Genomic DNA, 27,116 nt, shown 5'->3' with positions numbered 1-27,116 from the left:
GCTTTTTTGCTCTCAGCATCTTTCAATTTCTCGAGTATTTCAGGTTTATTGAGACACTCCCCTTCGAACCTTAGTGCGTATACATTTTTTCGTTTTTTTGTGTCAACAAGTTGAATGCGAAACTTTTGTCTGGGCCACTTAAGCACCAATCTTTGTACAGACATTTTTTAGATTTTTTGGAGCAGGACAATTACCAGCATCATCGATGCAATTTCCAACTGTATAGTGGATTTTTTTCGAGCGGCTCTGAGTACTGAACTATTGCTTATGGCTCTAATGCTCAACTTATGACTCCACCAGTTTATAAAAAACTTATACCAATCTTTCCCTGGTGTACCGTTAGAAAACAAATGAGATTGACCTTGGTGTTGCAAATAGTTGGTAACTAGTGTGATGATGTCATTATAAGTTCTTCCAAAGCCCCAATTGGATAATTTGATGAGCGTATCTACCAAATTGATTCAAGTTGATGCGACAATCTTGTGTTTGAACCACTCCCAATTGTTTCACCTATGCCGTAGACACGCCTGTGAAGAGTTGCCACTGGTATGTTGAATGATTGAGCAGTTTTTTTAAATGAAAATTCACTGCTTTGTACTTTAGCCAAAGCAACCATAACTTGCTCTTCGGCGTATGGTTTTTCTTTTTTCTTTGAGAGCAACTTGTTTTGAGGCATATTTTATATTAGAATAGATTTAATAATAATCGATTTAAAATGTATCCACAAAGTTTACAGAGATTGATTGGTCACTTGAGATTTAATTAATAAAAGCCGCATTTAACAAGTGAGCAATTCGCGTATTTCATTCAACCCCACATGTCTCCGTTTTCGTTTTTATCTCATAACTTTTTTCCCTGAATAGCAAATATAATTTTGAAAAAAGATTCTTGACCAGCGTAAAAAGTTTTACCAGAATACTTATTAAGTTCGATGATATCAAATTTAGTTTCCGAGAGTTTTATGTCCATTTTTCAAAAAAAGAAAAAAAGTATCATATCGCTTTCGAAGACTTAACAAATTATAAAAAAAACTTTTCTTTAAAAACTAAAGTTTAATATTATCTTGTTCAGAAAAAAACTCTCTACAACAAAATCAAAAAATATTTGCAAAAAGTTTATTCAATAATTAATTAAGAGCAAAAGAATAAGCGTAGTCATAACTATTTCATTCTACCCTCTATTTCATTCTACCCTGTTTTACTATATATGTTAATCATATTTGTATGCATGTCATTTTAAAAATGAAAGGTATCTGTTTTTTGCTTCAAGATTCTTAAATTTATGTCAAAATGAATAAAATGATAAAAAATATTAATTTTTAAGAATAGATTAAAGTAAGCGTTTAAACGGTATGCACAGTTTAAAGGTAGTTTTATTGTTTTTGACCATAAAAAATTTAACACCAATTTTTGACTTTATTACACGACCAGAATTTTTTTTTTTTTTCGATCACAGAAAAATGCCAATTTTGACTTTTGAAGATTACAAGACCGTAACATAATTAAAATTTTGGACAAAAATGTGTATTCCTTATTACCAGGGAATGAATAAGTATTGATATGTAAATGTATGCAATCTATAATATAAATCCTTTTTGATCTTTATTTTGAAATCGACTTATATAAGCGTTCCAGAGACAGGAGGCGTTTTTAAAGTTTTGTAGTTTCTTTACCATTTTAATGTTTTTGACCATAACATGGTCTCTTTAACGATGTCAAAAGGTTATTAACAAAATGCCATGTTAAGAAAAGCTTAACAAAATATTAATGTTAGTCTTAATTTTTTGATGTTTCTATGATCACAACTTTCTATTGTACTTTGTAAAGTTTTCAATAATTAGTTATGCTTCAGTTAGAAATATTTTTTTTCTTCTTTTAGCTAGTAAATGGAGTTTAATTAATATAATGATATTGGTTGCTTATGCCAAAAAATATCAATTAACAAATTTCACTTTTTGAATTTTCGACGAGCCACAGGATAAACGATTTTAAATTTATTTCCCCTTTTTTTTTTGTTTTCATTTCTAATTAAATAAGAAGCTTTTCTATATAATAAAATTTGATACTTTTTTTCTTAGATTTTCTACTAAAAGTTCGTCCGAGTAGTGGTAAGAATTATTTATTATTTTAATTTGTTTAGGGAAGATTTTACGTGATCAATGCTTTGAAAATGCGATTGCTTTATTTTCAAGTACATTTCTTCGGTTCGTTTCCGTGCCACAAATTTAAAATAATTAATGAGTTCGACTACTTTTCTTCTCTCATTTGCAAAATACCATTTAGCATTTCTAGCTAAAAATGCTCCTTTTTCTATAAAAACACGGGAAGAAACTCTTTTGAAGAAAGTTTCAAAAGCTGAAGGGAAATAGTGAAGATTTTTATGACGTGAGTTTTTTCGGTCTGTTTTAGGAAGAAAATGGCTCTCACGACTTTCAGTATATTATAGAGATTCAGTATTTTACTAATTGTAGTGTAAATGATTGTTTTGTCAGTTTTATTTGATAGCCTCGTTTTTATGATAAACTTTAGTTTTAACATATTTTCTATTTTCTGAGGTTTCCTTTTCAGTGTCAGTTTTATTACTTTGTTAAATTGTGAGAAAATAGTTATTAGTTGTCAATTTGTTACGTATCAATAGGTAGAAGACAACTGTAAATGTTTATATTGAAAAACACTCCTTTTCCTTGTAAATTTGAAACCGTAAACATTACTTGAAGTATTGCTTTCACTCATCCGTTAAAATTCTTTTTGAAAATCATTTTCACTGTGACAAAAGACCATCAGCAACATTTTGACAAATAGCGTTATTTTACACTTGTGATTTACTTTACTAGCCTTCGAAAATTGACTTCGTTCGACCTTATCAGTAGATCAATTCAAGAGGGCGATACAGCCAAATAACCTCTTATTCTAGTTTTATGTAAACTCTTTTGTCTAAACAACTTCTCTCTAAAAACACCCCTCCCCCATCCACTACTTCTCACCACTTGAAAAATAGGATGTTAGGTTAAAATAAATAGATAAGATAGCCCAGCAAGCACACAACGTTGAAATAGCGTTGATCGACGTTGATCAACGTTATTTCAACGTTGTTTCAACGTTGTGTGCTTTGCTGGGAGGGTAGTAGCTCCTTTTTCTCCTCTCAGCCAAGTCTCTAGTTATTTATTTTCTTGTAAGCTATTTCTTTCAATAAAGAAAAAATAAGTTTACCGCTAAAATAAAGCGCATCGCTTTTGTTTCGACTCTAACAGTTCTATTCTGTATTTTTATCGACTTGTTGAACTTAATTTTTCCCTTTAAAAACGACACTTTGAATCTGAACTCAAACTCGGCTTTATTTATCATGCAGTTTTTACCCCCTGAAAATGTAACAAGAGTTCAAAAAGATGAATTTTTGATATCAGAGTTTTAATGTTTCAATTGAAAGTTACTTTAAGAAATTCTTTTTTATATTTAATATTTGAGGGGTATAAGGGAAAATAGTATGTGATTTTTTAGAAATTTCAAAAAAAATATTTGGCGACGTTTTGTCATAATTTTGTAAAACAGATTGTTACTCGATGTTGGGTTTTTCAGAAATAAAAATATTAGGGGTGTGGCTGTAAAGAGCTGAAATGATCTTTTGATATTTCTAGAACTTTTGTAGCAGCAGCGAGACAAACCCTGTTTTTAAGTCTTAGAGAATATTTTTAATCACTTATTTTAACGCATCGTTTTGGATTTTACACTTTGCAGTTAATACATAAGCTTGTATCCAATCTGTACCATACGCGGATAGCAATATTTAAAAATCTACGAAAATTGAAGTTCGATGTTAATCTCTATTACCTTTAAAATCAAACAGAAATCTTTTTTGAAATAAGGTTGCAAAATATAGTCGAAAGAGATATAATGGCTCCCTTGGGATTGTAATATGCAACATATAGGAAATGTTTAAAATACCTTATGTTTATTGATACTATTACGATATTAATGATATTATTGTTTAATGGTAATATTACGTTTAACGATGAAACGAAACAAATTATATAGAGCGTTGAACAAATCAGATTTTAGCAGGTTTTTTTTTTTTTGTTTTTTTTTTTGTTTTTTTTTGTTTCTGGTTTTGGTTTCTTTGCTTATTCAATATGTGGTCTTCTTTAGTCAGACTGACTGCTTTTCTTATGATATTGATTTAAATTTAAAAATGAAAAGCCTCACTTTAAAATTTCACTTATAAATAACATTTTTTACCTGCATTCTGTATATTATGACTTTTTTGGTTAACAGAAGCAAACTCTTCTGTTAACCAAAAGTCTCTCATAACTTTAGATAGAAAGATAAGAGTTGAGTTATAGATATTTTTATTATAATGCAAAAATTTCTCTATTTTTACAAAATTGAAAGCAAGTATTTTTTGTTTGTTTAAAATACTAAAAAAAAGTATAAAAACTTCAATCGCGTTCTTACTTTTAAGAATTGTCATGAGATGCTCTTAACATTCTCACGAAAAATGAGAATAAAAAGAATATAGAGATTTTCAGGAGAACTGAGAATATGTAAAGCGTGACATGATAAAGTGAGCCAAGAGAGCGATTACAAACTGTAGTTCCACATTCCACGTTTGAGTTTTCAATTACAACTAAACCCTCACTCTGTTTGATGTTTTAAAACAACTCTGTGAGCAAACGGATTTTATCTTGATTAATTTTTTGTTGCAAACAAATAAATATTAACAATAATATTAATATACTATTTTTCTTCATATGAAGGTCTTTCTTCAGTTGATCGGAAGTTGTTCTTGGAATGCTTCTTTGAAGCGCAGGCGTCGATTACAGAGGACTTGAAAAGATCAATTAATGAACGTCGTTGGGGGATTGTTATAAAAAATGGAAAAACTGCTATTGAAGTTTCACATGAGAAATATTTCATGCAGAAATTTTTTGACGCAGGATGCAAGTTGAATCATTTATGGGTTGATAAAAATATTTTATCTGAGGATGAGAAAAAACTTGTCATTTTAAGTTCGACCAACGTTCGTGATGTCAATTTTAATCATCCAGTGAAGATCGATGGATGGACACCGACACATAAAATTGAATGGTTGCGGATAAGCACCCATTATACTTTCGTATCAAAGAACGAGTTCGAAGGCTTCTTTCTTCCGTGGATTCGACTCGCTGATGAACTAAATATTTACCTTCACGACGACACGAACTTCATCGACGATATTTGCGAATGGCTTCGTGGTTCGAATTTCAGGAGGTTGATGATTTCTACCGACAACAGTGGAGAATGTTTTAATAACATCGAAGAGTTTAAAGAAACACGAAAAAATGTTTAAAATGTTAAATAAAAAATAAATACAACTGCAAATATGTAAAAAGTATATGTAATACAAGAATGTTTTTATAACTTCGAAGAGTTGAAAAAGTTGAAGTGATACGAAATACTTTTGATGGTTTAAATATTTTTAATATGTTAAATAAAAATGTTAAATGTATAAGTAATGCAAGAATTATTTATGAAATGAAATGTTAAGTAATTTTAAAAAGAAAAAAAACAATTTTCTTATAAAATATGAAAAGTGGAAAAAAAATGGAACGATCTTCATTTTTATTTGGAGTTTTTGTTGCAAATATTTGTTGTTTATTAAAACTTAAAAATGTTTTGTTAAATTCTTCAGAAAATCACAAAAATAGAATAAAATGATAATAATTTAATGTAATAATAATAATTGAAATATAAAAAGATTACCTTGGTTTTATTGTTGTTGTCAATGGTGACAGTTAAAAAAAAAAATCGAGTTTTTAAGATGAGATTCGAAATTTTTTGAGAACGGAAAGTTTTTTTATTAGTTGTTAAGAAGTAAAAAAAAATTGGAATTTGGAAAATTGAAAAAAAAGTTCGAACGGTAGGCATTTTTTTTTTTCTCAAAGGAAGATAATAGCTTAAAAATTCTTTTTTTGTAAAAAATTACTTGAATTTTATTAGATAATTTGTTTCGTGAAATTTTTGGTTGTTTTCTAATGAACTTTTTTTCAACTCTAATCATTTATATTAACTGATTTCATTTTTCATACAGTTTATACTTGCCGTTTCCATAGAAATTAAAACTATCTTAAGTGAAAAAAGTCTGAAAAAAATTTTGTTCAAGATAGGTCTCAAAGAGGTATGGGGCATACTCTAATTTCTAGAACGTCGATAATGATCTTGAATGAGGATGATTTGCAAAAAGTTTCTAACAAGAAATCCCTCCCCTGACCCCTAACTGGCCTATTCCTAGAACTACGTCTTCTAAAAGTCTGAAAATTTTTTTGCTTATTCCAAAAACAAGATCGATATTTGTAGGTCAACTATTTGTTTTTACTGTCTATAATTATTTTGTTTTAACAATTGTAATGTTTATAATTTAATCATTAACTGATATCGATTAAATCTCTGTAGTTTTTAGGAGTTGGACTAATTACATCACTATTTAATGTCATTATTTTGTTTTTATTTGCAGATTTTAGAGAGAAACGAGCTCGCTGCTCAAAGCGTAAGGCAATTGACCGTAATGAGCCAGCTGTTGTTTTTACGAGCAAGAGCAAATTTAAGATGTATTCAATGTTCCTTTTTATTAAAAGAACTTCCAACGAGAGAAATAGAAAGAAAAAAAAAATGACAGAGTTATTTTTAGCACTACAATATAACGCTAAAATAGTAAAAGCAAAAAAAAAAAATAATAGTAAACAACTTTAAGGCAAAGTATCGTTATTTTATTTATCATTCTATTTCGTTAAATGTTAATTATTATAACACATTTATTACATATTTTCGTCTGTTTAAATGTTTAATTAATTTTCAATGTTACTTTTTTGCATCTTGCATAAAAACAAAAAAGTATATTTAATTTAAGAATTGCATCTTGAATTTAATATATTTTATTGTTCTTTGTAGGTTTACCACTTTAAACTGGTGAACCTGGAAAGAACAATAAAGTATATTTAATTCAAGAAGCAATTGATTTCAAATTTGTCTCAAAGAACAACAATTTGGTATTGACATTCCCATTGTTGCTTATACAGAACATGGGTTCTTTAATTTAAAAGTTGTATAACATAAAGTAATAACTCCATCGGTGATTTTTTTTGTGTGTAAAAAGTCTTCTTAGAACGAATAGAAATCCAACTGCGTTATTGGTACTTTTAAGAATCATTTTTGAGTCCACGATTAGGATGAATTACTGACGGCCCTGCTCTTGAGATTTATAAAACATTTCCAAATCATAAAAAAACTCTTGTAAAACTAAAATCATTAAAAAGTGATCACGGTGAAATCTTTTAGGTTGCCGTAAAAGCAACTAGTTAACATTTATATTTAGATTTATCATAGTTAAAGAATTCGAGTTAATTAAAATTTCTTGATTTAACTTGAAACTTAAACATGTTTAGGACGAAACAAACATCGTTGGGTAACTGGCAGTACCTCGTAACCATCCGATCCTTGGTACATGGATTTTTTGAAAATGTCATAAGTTGCTCCATTAATGATATCAAGATTATTCAGATATTTCACTAAGTTTACTAACATAGCATTCCTCCTCTCAGTGACTCTTTTAGTAAACGAGTCAACTAGCTCTTGACTAAAGGTGTTTTTCTGGCTTTTTAGCTGCTTGAAAATGAACTTCAGAATGCCATCAGATGAGAGCAAATTCGAATCTCTTCTGCAAAGTGCCTCAGCACCAATCTTGATTGGTTCTAAAGCATTTACTAGATTTTGTAAGGTGGTAAATTCAGACTCAGAAATCATAATATCGCTTGATAACTCAATCAGTGAAATTTGAATACATTTCTTAAGGGTTATAAATCTTGAAATCATTTCTAGTTAGCTGTTCCAACGTGTCTTAGAGTCTAAGATTAGCTGCAGCTTCTTTCCAAACTCAAACTGGACATGCTTTTGCAGAATCATGTCATTTTTAACTGGAGACTTTCGAAACAATCTGACACATTTTCTGACCTTGTTGATGAGTTCTGTGACATCCTCCCTGATCATTGGAAGAGCTGATGCACCTGCTTCTGCTGAAACTTCTAATCCTCCTTTCTCTTCACTGTCATCATCCTCTTGGTCCTCTTCTAGAATAGTGAGTTGCTCAGGTGTGCCATTATCTTCTTTCCTAGATTGCCTATATAGAACATCACAGAAAGCCAAGTGGATTCCATGTGCGAGGCAGAGCTGATGGTCTGGTAAAATTGAGCTACCAAAGTTTTTCATTACAGCAGCTCTGTCTGTGGTTACTGCAATAATATCACAGGCAAAACGTAGCCCAAATTCTTTCAGTTTCTTGTCAACAATTACACAAAATTTCTCTGCTGGCATAGACCCATGTACCCTGATCATTCCAAGGATCCAATAATCACCTTTCATATGAACATTTTTGTTCATATATCTTCTGCTTCTTAATGAAGTATACTCATCAAGGGTTGAGCTAAGTTTGTGACTATTACAACTTCTCTTTTCACTTACACAACAGAACTAGATATACATAGTTTGATGACATCGAAAAAGCAGCGCATAATTGGTTTTGCATGCATGGCTGACGAGATAACAATACGCGGAGAAATTTTATTTTGAGGAGAAAGACAAACTTCCAAAGAGAAATGCACATGCAACTAATGCATCAAGTTTGTTTAATCGTTTGTTTGAGCAAAAGAAAAGTGAGTCTATAGATGAGGAAAATTTGACAGATAATGAATCTAGTCAGGAGCAAGTACAACAATTTACTTCCTTGTCACAAGAGCTCGAGTTCTCCATCAGAGAGACAGTCAAAGGGGTTTCACCAAAGAAATAAAAAATAGAACTAACTTCCAAACTAATTCTCAAAGAAATGGCTGTATTTGAGCTAACAAAAAAACGAACAAGCAACTTAGATTTGTTGCACACGCCTTTGAAGTAAATCCAAGAAACAAGTGTGGGGGCTGAAAGGTCATTTTCTGCAAGTGGTCTATTTGTCACTAAGCTAAGGTCAAGGTTAAATAATGAAACACTTAATGCTTTATGTTTTTTACATGCTTATTGTCTTAAGAAACGTAAAGTTAACCATTAAAAAGACTTATTTGTTTGTTGTTCAGTTGTATTCAATGTACGTATATGACGTTGTTGCTATATATATTTATGTTTTTGCTGCTGTTGTTCCCCTGAAATATATATAATAAATAAATACACTAGAAAACCGGAATTCCCTAATACAAACTTAAATGACGTTTTTACAACTGCACCATGAAGTCGGTGGGAAAAATTATCAGATAAAAAAATAATTGTCAGATTTTTTTTTTTTTCTTTACAAATTTTTAATATTCTTATAGTTAATGAAATTCTATCATCTATTAAGTCCCTTCATCAACCCAAACCAAATCTGAAACCAGGATGAATAAAACCAGATGAGACGCAGTATTTCATCCTCATTTGGATTTTTTTCCTGGGTTAAAAGAAAAACCAAGAGCAAGAATATGTTCTTCATCAACGACCTGATGTAAACAATGCTTGCGAAAGAAAAGTACCAGAAAGCAAAAGATTAAAAAACAAAAAAGCAAAAGATTAAAAAACAAAAAATAAAGAAGTGACACGCACCCAAAACGCAAAAAGCTCAAAATATCAAGGTAAAATCATTAAGGAGGAATATTTTTGAAAAATTTCTTAAAACCAATGAAAAAGCTTAAGAATTCTTCACTTGTTGCTCTTCCGAAATAATTCATCGTGATGATGAATGCTTCGGAACAAACAAGTTTTTTAGAGAGCAGAAAAAGTTTTACCATCAGCGACACTGTCACCAAAAGTCAAACGTAAGACAACTGAATGAAGGTTGATATAAGGAGACGATGTAGGAATTATTCGGAATAAAGCTCTGTATGAGCATCAAAGTTCACTCAAGTGCAAAATCAGAAGAAAGTCTTTTATTTAATGTTTGCGAAGAACGAACCGTACGGAGCCAATTCACTGCGTATCATTCTAAACACGAAATAAAATCAAAGACGAAAATTTAAAAAGAAACTTAAAAAATAAAAAATTTATTGATTTAATCAAAAATTTCAGGTATCAGAATCATTATTTCTTGCATTAAAACTTTAATACAACGATTTTAAACTAGAAAAACTTGCTAGAAAAGAAAAATTTAGAACAGATAAACCCAGATACGAAATTACCAAGAAAAGAATTAAAATTTAACTAAAATCTTCTTACTGATTTGTTGAAAACGACTCGATGACGTCAGTTTTCTGCTTAAAAATGATGGAAATGAAGTAAAAAGAAAATTTTTTTTTTTTAAAAAAGTCAGAGAAAAAAGTTTCATAAACAAATCAGTTTCCACATGAGTTTACAGAATCAGGTCAGCATACTTACGGCATGGAAAGATCATCCGTCATCTCCCTTTTTGTGATTTTCCTAATGATTAATTCTTTGAGTTGCAATTCGATTAAACTTAATTTAAAAACAACATCTAAGTTTTGATTTTTCCGTCTTTAACGTAAACACTTTGCGGAAACTGTTTAAACTGCGAGTTATGGCTAAAAGCAAAATACAAAATCCAAAAAAATGTCAGTGATTTTAAGCAACTTCAAAAATGCTGTTTTTTCCGTCTTTAACGTAAACACTTTGCGGAAACTGTTTAAACTGCGAGTTATGGCTAAAAGCAAAATACAAAATCCAAAAAAATGTCAGTGATTTTAAGCAACTTCAAAAATGCTGTTTTTATGAAAAATCTTTTTTCTAATACGAATAATAAATCATCATTTTACGAATGATAAATAATAAATAAATAATTATATCTTGTTATTTTCTTTCTTTTATATTTTTTAAGTCTGTAAATAAGTTCAAATTTGCTTTCATTTTAACAAGGAGATAAAAAAATGTACGCGGAGTTACAAATGAAAGCAAAGATTTTATTTTATCAAACAAGTAAAAATGAAAGTTTTTTATTGGTCAAAATTGAAAACGGTTGCTGCACAATCGTTTCCAGTCCACACGTTATAATTAAAATTTTAGTAATTAAAAAACTCGGTTTGAAAAATTTATTTCTTGCTTTTTAAAGGCGCAAGAAGTCAACTATTAAAAGTTAAATAAAATATCTTAAGTAGGGGAGAGGGGGGCACATTAGGACACTTTTTTAAAAAGATATTACAGATTTCATACTGTTTGACAAAAAATTAAATTTTTGGCTGAAAAAGGTAATTTAGGTATTCGTTTTTCAAAAAATTGCAAAGTCGAGCTAGTTCAAATAATTTTTTTTTTTTTTCTTGAAATCGAAGCTACCAATTGTCCAAAACTACCCCACAAGAGGGGGTAGTTTAGGAAATATAATAAGAAGACAAGAAATGTTTCTTAAAACCTAATTTTTTCGTTTAGCAGTAATTATTAACAATAACAGAATCAACAAAATTATTAGGAATAACATAACTATTCTTATAAAGATCTCAAACCATTAATTAGTTTTTTTGTATATTTAAATAAACTAAAATGAAAATGCTAATCAATCACATATCACTCTTATTAATAAAAAGATATTAATAAAAAAAACAAAGAGTGTGAATATAAAATGGATGTAGATAAACATGAAATTTTTCTTTTATTCGAATTGAGAGAATTCATAACATTCAAACAAGTTTAAATGTAGAAAAATCAAATTTGAGTATTATACCAGAACCTTTTGAAATGCTTCCTGCATTTTTTGGTATAGGATGTTTAGCTAAGACTTCTGCAATTGGCACCGACCATTTATTTTGTATATCAGGAAAGTAAAATATATTAAATCCTACTTTTTTATTCAACAATTTACAACCAAAATGTTTCCATTTATTTCTTCAATTCTGCAAACAAAAGCTAACATTGCATTGTTAAATGTTGAAGCACATTGGACTAAACAAAAATCTCCATGATTTAATGCTTCTGTTTCAGGCTTGTCTTTATAATTTAAACTTATTTTATTTTGCAAACAAGAATTAGTTTTATTGTACATACAGGTTGAGCTAGAGACTGTTGCATTAATTAATTTTTTTGGGGGGATTGATACGCTTATTAAATATTTTCTGTTTTGTGTAAGTTAAAGATTCTGTTTTGGTGGTCTTTCTGATGTGTCTGTTAAAGTTCTTGATCTTTCTTTTTTTCTGCCTCTTGATGTTTTCTTTCTTGGAGGTGCTTTTGGGTATTGTCTAATAATTTCAGGAGATAAAACTGGTGCAGATGGCTGTGACAAACTTCGTATATATATAAAAGAAACATTTGCGGAAGATAACTTTGTTTTTTTAACTAGATATCTAGTTTGATATAATAACTAAATTTTTTTCTCTAAATGTTTCTTTTATGTATACAAAATTTGTCATTTCTTAAATTAGGACTTTCTTAAAGCATAGGACTTTGTTAGTTCACACCACGGTAAGTTTGTTATGATCCGCGCAACACGTCCTAATGTGCCCCGTGAAAATCGTCCAATGCTGCCTCAACCCTGATCTCAGGAAACATTCCACAACTTTTTTGTGAAGAATTTATGTTTTATCGTTGAATTTTCTATTTACGTCCCAGAACATATCCCTTTCACTAAAAATGCAAAAAATAATTCCTTGGGTGGAATAAATTTCTTTGTAAATCCTTACACTTAAGAAATAAAAAAATTAGAAAAAATATCAAAAACCACAAAACGTTTGTAGAAAAGCTACCCGACTGCCTTTGTGAAAGAAATCCTATGACACTTACGTGTGAAAGTATTTTCAGTCGACGAATATATTTAACTTTGTTGAAGAGCTAGTATTTTTTGGATTATTCGCATTGTCCTAAACTACCCTGTCCTAAACTGCCCCCTCTACCCTAAGTTTATTTATTTGCTCCTTATAAATAATCTCATACTTTTCATGAAATGTTAAATCATAAAAAAGCAAAAAACATCATAAATAACTTGAAAATCATAGCCTCGTGTTGTTGAAGCAGGTCATGCATAAAACTTGTTTGACAAACAAGTTGTATTTTTATTACCTTTTAAAAAATCCAGAACTGAGTTTGCAAATGAAAAAAAAAAACTCAGGGTAACAGGTTTTGCTTTGAATAAATTTTCATCAAAATTTCGTTAACTTTTTTGAAAATAAGTTTCGATGTTTTCTTTTTATTTCTAAAACCTAAAAACACGTAAAAAAACTCAAACTTCTCCTGAATTTTTTTTCTTCCAAAACAAATATGACGTATGTTCTGAATTAAAATATGACGCATGTTCTTAACTGAAATATAACGTATTACTAAATTATAAACCTGTAACAAGAAGTATTTCTAAAAAATAAAAGCCTTTGAAGGCTTATGGTCCGGTTTATTGAAAGGTGTAGGAGAACGACTGGAATGCAAAAACAAGACAAATAACTGGAAATGAAAGTAATAAATGACTTACAAAATAAGATGATGATACATTCTAAGGTCATTTTTTCTAATAAAATCTTTTCTTTACACCTCGTGTTAAGAAATCTCGTGTTAAGAAAAAAAAAATTATAATCTGAGTTTCGATGAAAAAATAAAAAAATAAAAAATTACTTGCTATATATAAATAAATATTCAAATTAAAAATTTTATTATTTAAGTCAGTTATTTATTCCGTTTTTGTGATATGAGATGATGTTTCTTGAAATGTTTTCAACAAAATTATAAGAGCTTGCTGTAAATGTTTACATAAACTTCAAATTTAAAACTAATATTTCGAAAATTTTAGAAAAATTATGCTGCATCATTTTTTGCTGGTTTCACAAAAAAAGCTTTACAAAAAAGAGGTACAAAATTACAACTTAAAACATAATTTATTTTTCTGTAATTCAATAGACAAAAGTCCAAACTAGTATATTAGAAAGATGAGTTCTTTAGGTCCGTCTTTTTGATCAGGTTATTTTGTGAGTTTTTGTTTTCACCGTCAGCTTTATTAATGTTAATTTATAAGAGAGATAATTATCAATGAATGTAAATAAAATGAAATATGACATGTTTCTGTTGAAAATATTTCTTTATTCTTACATAAGATAAATTCTCTCAGAGATTCTATTTCTCTAACACACTTTTTCTTTATTTACGAAAAAATAAATCTTTGATCGCATTATTATAAAATTTTAAGTCATGCATGCAATTATTCCTTGGTTGCACTTATCATAATGAATAAAAGTTTCAGAATTTGTTTAAATCAGGAATTAAGAATATTTAATTGGGAATACTCAAATAAAGAGAACTTTTGCAATAGACGACCGAGAGAGACTGTTCTTTTTTCTCTGAAGCACATGAACATTGAATTGAATGCAGATCAAACTCCGTATTTTGTGTAAGTCTTAAAAAGCCACATAAAAAAAGCTTTACGAAATTAAGAATAGGGATATTCGACCTCCCACGAAAATTTAAAAACCTTATTATCAAAAAAGTGAGAGAAACATAGTGTGTTCCTTTTTATGACGTTTGCTTTTAGGGACTTTCAAACAGCTTGTGAACTTATTTATCATGAATAATGTATTTTAAAGAAATTTGAAAAAATAATCAAATATGTTTAGGGTATCATTTTTGATATCACTTTAAATATGCATTTTTTCATTTCATTTGGAGTTCAATTAATATGTAAAAGTTACATATTAATTGAACTCCAAATAAAATGAAAAATGCATAAATATATTTGATAAAAATTGTAAAAAATATGTTTAAATACATTTGATAAAAACTGTTGCTTTGAAAATTTGATTTTATGAAGCAAATTCTGTTTAACTTATATTTATTTTCAATAAAAACTTGTTTTTTTATGAGTTAAAAATCTTATTTTATTTCATTTAATTTGTGTTTTTAGATTTATGATCGATATATTTGTTATGTTACTTATCGTGCTGATTTAAGTCGTTTGTCAACAAAACTTTGTCAACAAAGTATGTTTTGTTAGGTTTAAACTTTTACGCTTAGAGTTTTAACTGAAATATAGTTATGTTCTTAAAATGATTGTAGAAGATTAAAGATGACAAATTCGTTTGATAGCATATTCAAACTGACAGCAGAAACTTCAGAAAATGAAAAATGGGACGTAATAGTGTCATATAATTGGTAAAGAAGTAAAAAATGATGATTTATATAAAGTATTGGCTAAATACGAGTATTAAGTTTTGTTTAATGAAAAGAGCATCGCTGATGATTTAGAGAATGAAATGGTAAAAGATGTTGCAAACTCTGAAATTATTTTTACGACTAAATTCAGATGAATATGAGAAATCATTTGACTGTATCAGAGATTATATACATGCTTACTCGTGCCGTAAATTAATCATACTTATACAAGTTAAAAGTTACCTGCCTCTCTCTTCTCCCTAATAAACTACCATCATTTCAAGGAAGAAGAAGGAGACATCAACTGTGTGAAAATAAGTAAGAAAATATGATGAGAATATTTAAAGGAAAAGTGAATCATGTCGGAAAAAGATCCTCAATTAAAGGTACATAAAAATATTTTTAGAGGTTATTTAAATTTTTTTGTGAGTTTAATTTATAGTTGAATTTGTTCCATTATTTTAAGCTCATTCCAATTTTTTTTTCGTAGTTTGAAGGAAACTTAGTCAATTTCTAGGTGTTATATAAAACACATCTTTCAATAAGTTGTCGTTAGTAGACGAGTTGTGTAAACGAGTGCGCTTTCCTCCGTGAATGTTTTGTTTTTCATTTTCTCTTTCACCTCTCATCATCTCGAACAATTAAGTTTTGAAACTAAAGAACTTTGAGCGGTAGTAAGAGGAGGATAACGTTCTTTAGGTTTTATATCAATACGTATATTATGAGAAGGTTTTATGCAGATTAGGAGTTTTTTCCTATATTCGAACTACAGCATACATAGTCAGATGCTTCTGCATAAGATGACTTTAACATACGATAAACGACTTTATAAATGACTTTATCCTCCTTTCTCTTTCTTTCATTTAACAGTTGTATTTTTCTTTTTAAACATGGCGAGTAATAATTTTTTATTCATGTATAAAAAATTTTGTTAAAACAAGACGCTGAGAAGTTCAAATATAATGCTAAAGCGTAAACAGGTGAAAGTCTGAGGTTTTCGGTAAAAATTTTAGTGTTTCTAAATCAATTTCTAAAAAAATCAAATACCGCTGAATGCAACAGTTTTTGAAATCTCTTAACAAATAATAATGAATAAGTATCTTCGATGTGCATCACATACTGCGCTGTGCAGAATGTCCTTACAATGTATTTAATGCAAGATCCAACAGCTCCGAAAATCTTTGCTAGCAATTCATGTCGTTTTCAAAATTATTTATACTTGTGCAGGTCAAAATAATAACCGAAAAAACTTAGAGAGTGGTCACAATCGTTTTAGCAAGAATACAAACACGTTAGCAGACCGGATACTCACACAAGAAACGTGATTCCATTTAATCAAGAAGAGGTTTACAACTTATGATGAAATCATTAAGAAACATCGTAGTTATGCTTTTAATAGAAATTTTCAGTTTCGATTGAGAATAAACTTTAATTTGAATTCAGTAAGAGTTTTCTATTTAAATCGAATTTAGTAAGAGTTTCCGTAACTTGATGTTTTAGCAAGTGCATTATTACACCTGACATAAGAAATAGCTTGAATGAAAAGATAGAAGCGAGAAAAAGTATGACTATAGTTGTTTCAATTAAATCTTGTCTATTGGCAGTTCCTAAATGATGTATTTTTTTGTTAAGCATAAAATCAAAACTGAACAATCCTTTTGAGTTCCAGTTCAGTTTGATTTTAATCAGTGAAAATATCAGCAACGTTTTTAGATGAATTTATATTACAGAAGTTGTATGATAAATTATTTAAAATTTTACTAAAAACAATTTTTATAAAAACCTTTAAATATTTTAATTTTGTTTTCACATTTAAGTAGTTTCAATGTAAAAACTTTAGTTTATCAAAAAATCATAAGTTTATCTTTTTGGAGGGTTATGGGTTGGTCTCCTACTTATGTTATTTCTTTTTTTTTTATTTAAAATATAAAAATTTGTATTTTGATTCTAAAAAGTAAAGTAAAACTACCAGGAGTTCAAGTCCTTTTTAGCTGCTGAATGAAATTTCTGATGCTGAAATAGGTTTTTTAACAATACGTGGCAATGAAAATAACCTTTTTTTAAGAGTTGCGTATCAATTCCAGTTGCTCAGCATAGTTTAATGGTATTTTCTTGATTTCGTTTTTTTAGTATGAACCATTCCCAGCGAACATTGACAGATGGGTACCATATGGTTTTTAACTGGGCTTACGGGAACGGGATTTAGAAGGGTTTGTGTTCTGGTTTCCAGAAGGGTCCCGTACGGTTGAAAAATTAAGCAAAAATAGTAATATGGGCCGCATGTGGTGTTTATAAGGGCTAAGAAAACTGGGATTTTTACGGGTTTCCCATTAGGGACCCATCTGGTGAAAGTAATATGCGGAAAAATCTATGCAATCAGACCATTATCGCCATTTGCAACTTACCTTGTGCAAAAAAGTTTTTACAATATAACGTATAAATTAAAGTATAATCGTTTTCTCGTTTTATGTTTTTTATGAAACTCTATATAAAAAGTTGTTTTAACTATTTTTATTTTTTATACATAAATTTTTCTCTTTTTCTTTCTTTAGTAAAAAGTTGAAAATTTTACAAAGTTTTACATGCAATTTGAACAATAAATACTTTAAAGAATTCATTAATATTTACGTTTATGAAAAGTAACGCCACAAGGAAATGCATATAATATTATAAAGTTGACGTGAGGGTTTTCATTATTGTCTTACTTCCTTGTAGCATATATTCTTAGAATCATGAATGGTTTTTGAAGACCATTGAACGTTTTTCTGTAAATCCAAAGTGCAATTTAGTAATATTTTATTCCTATATAAAGGAGATTGCGGAGTATGGATTTTTTCTACTTTCGTTTACATTTTGTAGCAGAGTAACTTACTGTGTAATTTCTGTACTGTGTTACTGAGTAAGATGTTGTATGCAAATGTTGCATTTGATGAAGAAAACAATACCGATTACGTACCACTAATTTGGTTAGTGAATGCTATGAGTGAAAATGTGTTATCAAAAGTTTCATCTGGAAAATCTACAAATTTTTATTGGCCTTGCTGGACAAATATGAAAAAAATAGACTTAGCTAAATCAATATGTCAAGAACCTGAGGTTGGATAGCTTAGGTTTTCAGGAAGAATTTTGTCAACTGCAGGTAGTTTATATAATGTTCTCAAAGATAGTAAAGTAATAATTTTGATAATTTTTTATAAATTTATTTAAGCATTTAATCATAATTATTGAAATTTGAAAATGAAATTTTGATACATCAATAATTATCATAAGTACTTTTTAAAATATAGACACAGAATCTGAAGCAAAAGAAAAATGCAGATATGCAGAAGATACCTCAAATGTTGATGAAGTATATCAAAACCAAAAAAATAGGTATATAAAGTTACATAATTTTAATTTAACATACAAAAGGTGTTTATGTTAGTGTTACTCCGCTTATGTTTATGTAACTGGCTTAAAACTTGTATATTTATGAATCATTAAAATTTCAAAAAAAAAAAAAAATACTTTTGATATTTAGCCAATCCTTTAGAGATAATCAAGAAAAGCCTTTTGAGAAAAGTGAATAAGATATTGTTTTAATATTTGTTTTAATAATTGTTATCTATTATAATGTTAGGTTCCAATTAAATATTTGTCATTTATAGATTGCATAAAGATTTTTATGTATACTATAGCTTCCATTGTCAAGGTTTTTCTGTAGGAGAAAATTTTAATTTTTTATAATATTTTATAGTATATATATATATATATATATATATATATATATATATATATATATATATATATATATATATATATATGAAATATCAAAGGGAATAGATAGATATCTAGACTTAGAAAATGTCAGAATTAAGCAAGCTCTACGTAAGTATAGAGTGTTCAAGGGGAATTGAAAATCTGTCCGATTTAATAAAAGTCTGACTTATTAAGGGTTCAACTTAACAGGGTGTATATATATATATATATATATATATATATATATATATATATATATATATATATATATATATATATATATATATATATATAATTTAGAGCCTTTAACATTACTTGCAGGTTCTTGTGCTAAAAGGGAATGTGGTGTGCATTGATATGAAACCAATTTACTTCATTAACCCCCTTGAATGTTTAAATTATTGTATCATATCCCCTAACTGCCTTCTTTTTTCTAGAGTTTGTAGATTGAGATAAGTTAGACAGGCTTTTATATATATAAATAAATAAATAATAAATACATGGGTTTACCCACAGCTACTGTGTTTTGCCAGAAGTTGGCAATACACTTGCTCAGCTGTACAACAAATTAAACAAAACTAGAAATTTTAATAATCAAGAGTTTTCTGGTGGAAGAGTTCTCCATTCACCATTAAATATGATTTTAGTTTTTCATTAAAAATAGTTGTGCTTTTTTTTATACTGATGGTATTAAGAAGTATATTCCAAAGTTTAAGACCATACTGGGATAATGCTTGATTGCTGAAATGATTATTGTACTTTGTTTCTTTTAGTTTTAGTGTTCTTTCTGACATAGAGTATTGAATTAAATTGCATAAAGATGTTAGTGCTTCCTGTTTAATAGATTTCTGCATTATTAAAACGACCTTGAAATATATTATTTCTCTAATTTTTAGCCTATGCAAGTTGTTATATTCTTTGTTATTTACTTGAGTTTCTATTCTGGTGTTAAATTTTGCTGCACAATTCTGAGCAGTCTTGCTGCACAATTCTGAACAGACTGCAGTTTTTTTTAATAGTGTCTTATCAATTCCAAAGTAGAGGGAGTTACAATAATATAGTTGTGAAAATAATAATGAACATACTATGGTGCACAGATCTTTATGGGATAAGAATTGTTTTATTTTGGGTATTTTTCTCATTATATTGTAACATTTTTAACAATCTTATTTATTTGTGTTTTTAAAGATAATTGATTGTCGAGTATCACATCTAGAGTTTTTGTGGAATCAACAAATCAAATGCATTTCTTGTTAACAAAAGTGCCCTTAATAATAATATCTTTTTGAATGTTAGGTGGTGCCATAATTAATATTTTTGTTTTTGATTGGTTTATGAATGATTCACACATCCATTTAGAAATGTATTCAAGACATTTTGGTATATCCACAACTAGATATTAAAGAGATTCGGACCCAGGACTGTACCTTGGGCTGCTCCATATTTTACATTTTGGTTAGATGAACATGAATTACCAATTTTAACTTTTTGGGTATGGTTAACTAAAAAAGTTCAAATATATCATTGGTTAGTTTAAGTAAAAGTGTTTCAGTCGAATGATGTTGTTTGTAGATAAGTGTTTTTACTAATTTATATATATATATATGGGCCATGGTTTGACATTTTAGTGGGGGACCGAAGTACCTAAAATACTTTTTAAGTTCTTAGTGAGAAAAAATATTATATGAGGTCCTTTTGAAAAAATCAAGGGGGTCTTTGTCCCCACCCACCCCCACCCCCACCCCCCGTCGTTGTGGTTATTGTATATATATAGTGTGTATATATATATATATATATATATATATATATATATATATATATATATATATATATATATATATATATATATATATATTTATATATATATGTTTATTTATTTAAAAATATATTCAATATCAATATAAAATTATAATTTATTTATCAGTAACTAAAGGAATGTTATACATTTGCTGTCACAACAATTTTTTATCTGAAGAGTGTTGAGTAGAGAGTTTTATAATATATTAAATGAATAAAACCAGGTGTGTTAACTATAAAATTTCAGACTAACAGTTAAATTTTATTTTTTACAGCTTATATTGAAACAAGAAAAAGCTTCAAAACGAGAATAAAACGATGGAAAAGCTTCCAATTCGCGAAACAACCGTGAAATCAGATGATACGCGATTAAAGAATGGTTAAAAATTCTCTCAATTTTGACATTGTAATTTTAATTGTTATTTTGTTTGAAACAAACAGTCAAATCATATACAGTTTTATTTTATCTGTTAATTATAAACGTAGATTTTCAAGATTTGCAATTGGCAAACTTTGTGGGAACTGTACGGGTAACCCAGCGGGCATACCCATATAGGCCCCATATGGAAACCGCGGCCAAGATCCGACGGGATACCGTTGGTCTTCCCATACGGGACCCAGTTGCAGACCCGTATGGGCCCCGTACGGTACCCGTCTGTCAATGTTGGCTGGGATTAGTCTTTGCCTTTTTAAAATATAATAACAATAATCAAAAAGAGTAAAAAAGTAAAGTAAAAATGTTTCATTATTGTAATGGTGTTTAAAACATAGTTTGTTATTGAGTTGATCGTTTTTTAAGTTCTTGTATATTGAAAAAAAAACTCTATTCACTGTATCAAATACAAATAATTGAGAATGAAAATTAACTTTCTAAACATGTCTCAGCAATCCTTTTGAGAAGTGACACTTGATATTTACAGCAAATCTTCAAGGTACGCTGAGCAGATTTTAGATTTTAAAGATATTTTTAGTTCAAAAAAATCCTGAGGCAAAATTGAGGCTGATTGACACAAATTCTTTCTCAATAATAAAATTATAGGATTCTTATGTTTCCATTTCTTTGACAATTTGTTAAAAAAAAAAAGAGCGTAGATTTTAAACTTTCAGCAATATTTACCTTATGTATAATTATTAGCTGAATCATCATTTTGTTTTTACACTTCATGCATTTGGTTTTTCTTTTCAAACGTTTCTTTTGTCAAAAACTATTTTTATTGCTATTTTTTCACATTTGTTAAAGTTTTTTTTTATCAACTTAAAAGCCTTGATGGCACCATATATTCAGCTAAAAACCAATTTACGGGCGAGATCCCCCACAAAATTTGAAGAGAAATCATTCTAATTATTGAACAGCTTAGTCTTTGGCGACAGAAAACCTCCACATGCGCAAGAGGGTTGATTTAGTCCGCGATTATAAAATAGATAAGATGCGCCGCCTGGTTGCAGATTCGGCTTACTTGTTGCACAAGATATTTGATGGAGGCCAGGCAGCAATGTGCAGGACCAAAAACAAGCTCGAACTGAGCAGGCTAATATATGTTGGAAGGTGTGTTCTCCACATATTCAAACACTTGATAAATGATTTCTGGTAAAACATATCTACCGATAACTTGTTGTTCCAGGTTGAGGCTAAAGATGACTTCAAAGACAAACAGACCTATTAAAATAGAGAAAACAAAGTTGGTAAATTCAAAGATGAATAAAACAATCAACTTATTGCTGAGTTTGTTTGTTTGCGATCGAAAATGTACTCCATTCAGGAGGCCAGTGGTACCAGTAATTTTTTTTATAAGATGTTTAAAAGTTTTGTGACCTACCTTACAATTTGGTAACTACAGTACATAGTATGTTTTTAATAGTTTGTCACTCTCCGTCAATTTCATCTGACAGATTTCAAGAGTTATACTTTAACATAGAGTTATACTTTCAGCGCAGGTTATATGAGGGAGATAAAGGTTGACATGAGGCGTGAATGTTTTAAAACGCACATATTTTTTAAATTTGCTTACCCGAATGTAAAACTTATGATAACCACACCACTGGAACTATAGTGATCGATATATATATATATAACCGTTGAAAACTACAGTCTTACCAAAATAGTTGATGTTAGTGAGCAGTTTGAAATTCTCATAATAATCCTTTCAGGCCCACCAATTTTGTATTTATAATTTTTTCCTAGCCTCTATATTTCACATGTATGGACTTTGTGGTCAACATGTACTAAATTAGCAATTGTTGTTAATAGATGTAAAATGGAGGCTTAGAGCTATTGGACCTTTTCCGTCACTGACGCCTAACCCCCATTTTAAATCTACTACTTCAAGGATTTATTTATGACATGTGAATCTTGTTTATAATAGAAAATATTCCCAACTTACAATTTTTCGGAAGAGTTGTGAAATTATTTGAGAAAATGTTTGGAGGGAAAAAGCTTTCGATTTCACACTCTTAGAAGCCCAGACATAATTAAATCGTAGTTTCGCTGAAAGTAATTGAGTGTGCGCCATTCAGTCTGTCAGTTTAGTATCACATGACCACATTTTGGGAGGATTCAAAATATGAATAGATGATTTTGTTTGAGCTGTATCAGACTTCACGCTCTTTTCATTCCTTCACTTGAGAAAGATAAATTGTCGATTAGGTAAGGATCTAGTTTTAACAAATATTGCTTTTTGCTGACTGGAAGTTTACTGATATGAAAAAGGTTTTCCCAAATCGGCTTCACTTTACTAAACTTGTTTTTTAAAATTTTTTTCTGATTATTTAACGAATATTATTACTCGTTGCACATTTAACCTCTTTAAAAGTTTGAACATTTAGAAGGTAAAAGATTCACCAAACCAATTTGTCATTTAAACTTGAATAACTTAAAACTGATTTACTGATATACAGACCAGAAAATATCACAACTTTAAGTTCATTCAGAATGCAGTTCCTGACAACAATCTTAAAAAGTATTTATAAAAGTCATCATAAAGTACTCATGAAAGTTATAAAATTTTAAAAAACTCATAAAATATTCATAAAAGTTATAGAATATTAAAGACTCATAAAATATTTATAAAAACTCAACATTAAATATTTATATAAGTCTACATATAATATTTACAGAAGTTTTCACAAAGTTGCTTTATGCTTTTAAAACAAAAACTAAGTTCACGCATAAAGAACTTTGTTATGTCAAAAGATATAAAATAAAGCTAAAGGTTTTAAAACAGATTGCAGATTTATAAAATGGTTCAATATATTTACTTAAGTCATATGTATAAAGACATTTAAAAATATATGTATTAAAATTCAATTATTTTTCATAAAATTATCACTTATGACACACTCGTTTCAATGGGTTAACACTCCAGTTAAAGCCATTGATGAACAAACGTAATAATACACTACATAATATTTCTGGTCCTAACTTGTTATCAGCAAGTTCTCACTTAGACCTCTGAAATTATTTCCAAAACCATAATTATATAAGATTATCTATTTAAAAATTTTCCTTTATCTTTTCCTTTTTTTTTTTTATTGCATAACTTTTTTAAAACCTTGAAAATACAAGTGGGGTGATGAGTGCACATGACACTGTAGTTGTGTGAAAAAATATGACAGTTGGAATGTCATCATACCAAGGATAGAAAAAAGCATACTCATTAATTCTTCAGAACAAAATAGTAGAGAAATCTAAAAAAGCAATTAAACTGATGCTTTTTTTAAAAAGATTTGTAATATTTCCTCTAAGAAATTTTTTTCAGTTTCAAGATCAACAAAGTTTTCAAATACAAACCTTCTTCACTGTCATCCTTTTTAACTTTGTCATTGCTGGATAATGGCTGGTTGAATAGTAATGAATAAAGTGCAAACTTCTGTATCTGTCTTTTTTTTTTTTTTTTTTGATTGAATAAATATTAATTACTTAATTTCTTCAATCAAAATATTATTTTGATTGAAAAAATTGAATTTAAATTATCTTATATGTTTAGACGTAACGAATTGTAAGATTCCTGAAATAAATTTGTGCTTCTTCACATACTTTATATTATTTTGTTTCAACACACAAGTGCTATTTGATAAAATTCATTAAAGTTATTTTTTTGAAAAGAAAAAGATTTATGAGTGTAAACTTGCCACACCACATTACTTTACTGTTTTAAACTATTAATGAGTTCTGCTTTAACAATCTTGAAAAATTTCAATTTACATTAAAAAACTTAAAGAAACTTGTGTTTTATTGTTAATAGAAAAATTAAAAGCATATGGTTAGCAGTTTTGTTTTAGGGATGAGTTGTTTTTAGGAATTGAAAAGGGATTTATGTAATAAAGATAGAGTTTGTCAGGGATCTTACTGTAACTGTAATAACACATTTAGAAGCAATCACTTACCTAAATTAAAGTGAATGTAATAAATTAATTGCTAAAAATCATTAAAGTGTTAGTATCCTTAGGTATTTTGATTTGCAACTAAATTTCTTCTCTTTAATTTAGAGGAAAGTCTTGATTTGTCTATTCCATATGACAAAGTACAAGAAACAAACCAATTGTATTTTCAAATTTTTCAAATTAGTTTCATAAATGTATACAGGTATTTAAACGATAAAAATATTTGAGTAGAAACAGCATTTGATTTGAGAGAGTTTTTCTTGAAAACCATTTTTGTGAACATGTCATTTCTAAGTTACATGGTTGATGATTTTTGATGCTGTGTTAAAAAGAAAATTTGTTTTTTATTCATTGAATTTTCCTCAAAGAAACACTCTCTGCTTGTTTTTATTACATTAAGTAGCAAATAACAGTCAGTATAATATAGTAGCTATCTAATACGAATACTTGTTTACATAACAGTCATGTATATATGTATATATATATATATAATATATGTATATATATATAGTATATATTTATATTTATATTTATATATATATATATATATATATATATATACATGTATATATATGTATATATATACTTGTTCATTTTATGCATGTATCTGCATATATGTGAAAGTTGGACATTGTGTATTCATAAATGTAGTATAATTTCATTTAATGTAAATAGTAGAGTGGCTGTATTAAGTTACAGAATATTCAATAAACTTTCTGATTTTTACAATTTTTATGATTAAACATTTTAATGATTCAGTTATAATTTGTTATTCTTTTAAAAAGAAAGATAAGTGTTAAGGACAAGAAACTTTCATTGAAACTTACTCTTCCTAAACTATCCACGGTAGTTTCAATTATTATTATTTACAATAATTTTTGATCACAAAGTAATTGATTTCTTAAATGTTGTTTTCCCAAGGTTTTTACTTAACTTTAAATGATGAAATGCATTTAATAAAAATTTATCAAAATTTTTCAATTCATTTACAAGTTTAACACATGAAGTTTTCTCTGTGTTCTGACTGAAATGTTATTGAAGTGTAACTTTCTCTAAAAAGTTGATTTGAATTGTTTTTTTTTGACATAACAATACAAACGAAGAGGGTGTATAAGTTAAATTTTTCTTTAGGTGAAGAGAAAATTAACTTACAGAGCGCTTTTAATGTTTAGCAAATGCGAATATTTCTCAAATTATTTTTCTGTTTTTATGAATGTTGTACTATCTTTATGTAATGGAACACTTAAAGTTTTTTTCATATGTAAAGTGAATAAGTTACTGATTACACAAAACAAATATTATAAACTGGTTATATTAACATTTTGACAATTTTTATAACAAAGTATACAAACTGCTGTGTATTTAATATACTAAATTTAGTTAATATACTAAAACTGCTAGTCTCACATCAGCTGTGCTTTTTTTTTGAAATCTTTTAGCTGTTTGAACTATTTAGTAGAATTAAATCTTTTAGCTGTTTGAACTATTTAGAGAATATTAAGTAGGATAATTTTAAAGTTTAAAATTAAAGATTAAAAATTAAAGATAAATAAAATAAGAAAGATGTGGGGACACGAGAGTGGTAGTAAAAGGGGAAAATAAAAGGGAACTTTAAAAATGCTAAACTTTTTTCCTCCTGCGACTTTGATTTTTTTTTTCTTCTGCTTCTGTTTTAAATACATACTTTCTGAAGTATAAAAAGATATATAAACATGTAACAATCATGACAAAATTTTTTTGAAATTTTTATTAGAAAGTTAATTTAAAGAAAGTAAATATTGAGTTTATCATGCAAAAAAGCAGTGATGTTATGGCTGAGGAACCAGGACAAAATGTTTGAGCTGACATATATAACCATAGTAAGGTTAGTTCTTTCCAAAAAGAAGCTCTGCATTTTGAATTGAGAAAATTTGGTTTTTTACATTAAATTGCTATTATTTTTTAATTTTTCTGGGAATTTTTAAAGTTTTTACAGGTTTAAATACTAACTTTGTAAATTAGCATTTTAATTACATGTATATGGTAAAAAAACATAAATCAAAGAGTTCACATAAAGCACAAATGAAATTCAAAAAAACTCTTTGCACACATTAGTGTGTTGTTGAAAAACAGAATCAATAACTTTGAATTTAAATTTTCTGTTCATTGTGA

The 27,116-nt window shown here is 28.4% G+C and overlaps 1 protein-coding gene, 1 long non-coding RNA gene and 1 pseudogene across 5 annotated transcripts in view; 2 read left to right on the top strand and 1 right to left on the bottom strand.

Annotated features, from left to right (window-relative positions):
* Positions 1-9,525: 9,525 nt before the first annotated feature.
* Positions 9,526-10,472, bottom strand: LOC149894942 (uncharacterized). Its single transcript, XR_016449256.1, has 3 exons — positions 10,359-10,472; positions 10,200-10,234; positions 9,526-9,968 (listed from the first exon to the last, which is right to left on the bottom strand). It is a non-coding gene; the product is annotated as an uncharacterized LOC149894942 (long non-coding RNA).
* A 2,752-nt stretch (positions 10,473-13,224) lies between these two features.
* Positions 13,225-27,116, top strand: part of LOC149894940 (NACHT, LRR and PYD domains-containing protein 3-like) — a 40,704-nt gene continuing 26,812 nt past the window's right edge. For 3 of the 4 annotated variants that reach the window (XM_090076761.1, XM_090076762.1, XM_090076760.1), the window contains exon 1: positions 22,829-23,229. Coding sequence is in view for 1 of the 4 variants with exons in the window: in XM_090076759.1 (XP_089932885.1) it covers positions 15,379-15,436 (58 nt within the window). In the remaining 3 variants the exon portion in view is untranslated. Of the gene's footprint in view, positions 13,410-13,698; positions 13,757-14,802; positions 15,437-22,828; positions 23,230-27,116 lie in introns of those variants that run through there. The other variant, XM_090076759.1, reaches the window with a different exon arrangement.
* Positions 15,443-21,036, top strand: LOC149894941 (uncharacterized; annotated as a pseudogene).

The sequence above is a fragment of the Hydra viridissima genome, unplaced genomic scaffold (assembly GCF_058129835.1).
Source record: "Hydra viridissima isolate aposymbiotic clone 2 unplaced genomic scaffold, HvirCarnegie_v1 scaffold_1, whole genome shotgun sequence".
In the NCBI taxonomy this organism is placed as follows: Eukaryota; Metazoa; Cnidaria; class Hydrozoa; order Anthoathecata; family Hydridae; genus Hydra; species Hydra viridissima.
This window is presented reverse-complemented; position numbering and strand designations above follow the sequence as displayed.